The sequence below is a fragment of the Seriola lalandi genome, unplaced genomic scaffold (assembly GCF_002814215.2).
Source record: "Seriola lalandi dorsalis isolate HSWRI2012SDOR001 ecotype SW California unplaced genomic scaffold, Sedor1 jcf7180002052616, whole genome shotgun sequence".
Classification (NCBI taxonomy): Eukaryota; Metazoa; Chordata; class Actinopteri; order Carangiformes; family Carangidae; genus Seriola; species Seriola lalandi.
Genome location: NW_019523169.1, coordinates 1 through 462, shown reverse-complemented (window position 1 = coordinate 462; position 462 = coordinate 1). Strand labels below are relative to the sequence as shown.

The following is a 462-nucleotide window of genomic DNA, read 5'->3' as shown; positions in this document are numbered from 1 at the left end:
ACCATTAACAGTGGTGAAAGCTCCAGACATGTTCAGTCTGTCTGAGGAAGCAGTGAGAGAAGAGGTGAAGAAGTGTGAGACTCTTTGTTCTCCTGGACCAAATGTTCTGCTGCTGTTAGTGAAACCTTCAAAGTTCACTGAGGAGAACAGACGAACACTGAAGTTCATCCTGAGTCTGTTTGGTCCAGATGCTTTTAAACACTCGATGTTCGTCATGACAGAGAAGAAGAGAGGAACACAACACACTGTCAATCAGCTGCTTCGAGACTGTGGAGGAAGACTCTACAACATGTCTGAAGATAAACACCAACTGTTGATGGAGAAGATTGAGAACATTGTGCGTGAAAACAAAGAAACCTTCCTCACCTTCTCTGAAGAGCCTGAACACATGAAACCAGCTTTAAACCTGGTTCTGTGTGGGAGGAGAGGAGCAGGGAAGACTTCAGCAGCCGAGGCCATTTT

The 462-nt window shown here is 45.5% G+C and overlaps 1 protein-coding gene across 1 annotated transcript in view; it reads left to right on the top strand.

The window, feature by feature from the left end:
* LOC147819509 (GTPase IMAP family member 2-like) overlaps positions 1–416 on the top strand; it is a gene marked incomplete at its 3' end in the record, with an annotated part of 6,568 nt that extends 6,152 nt beyond the window's left edge. The window contains exon 4 of the mRNA XM_087172400.1: positions 12–416. Within this exon, the coding sequence (XP_087028526.1) occupies positions 12–416 (405 nt within the window). The remainder of the gene's footprint in view (positions 1–11) is intronic.
* Positions 417–462: the final 46 nt, after the last annotated feature.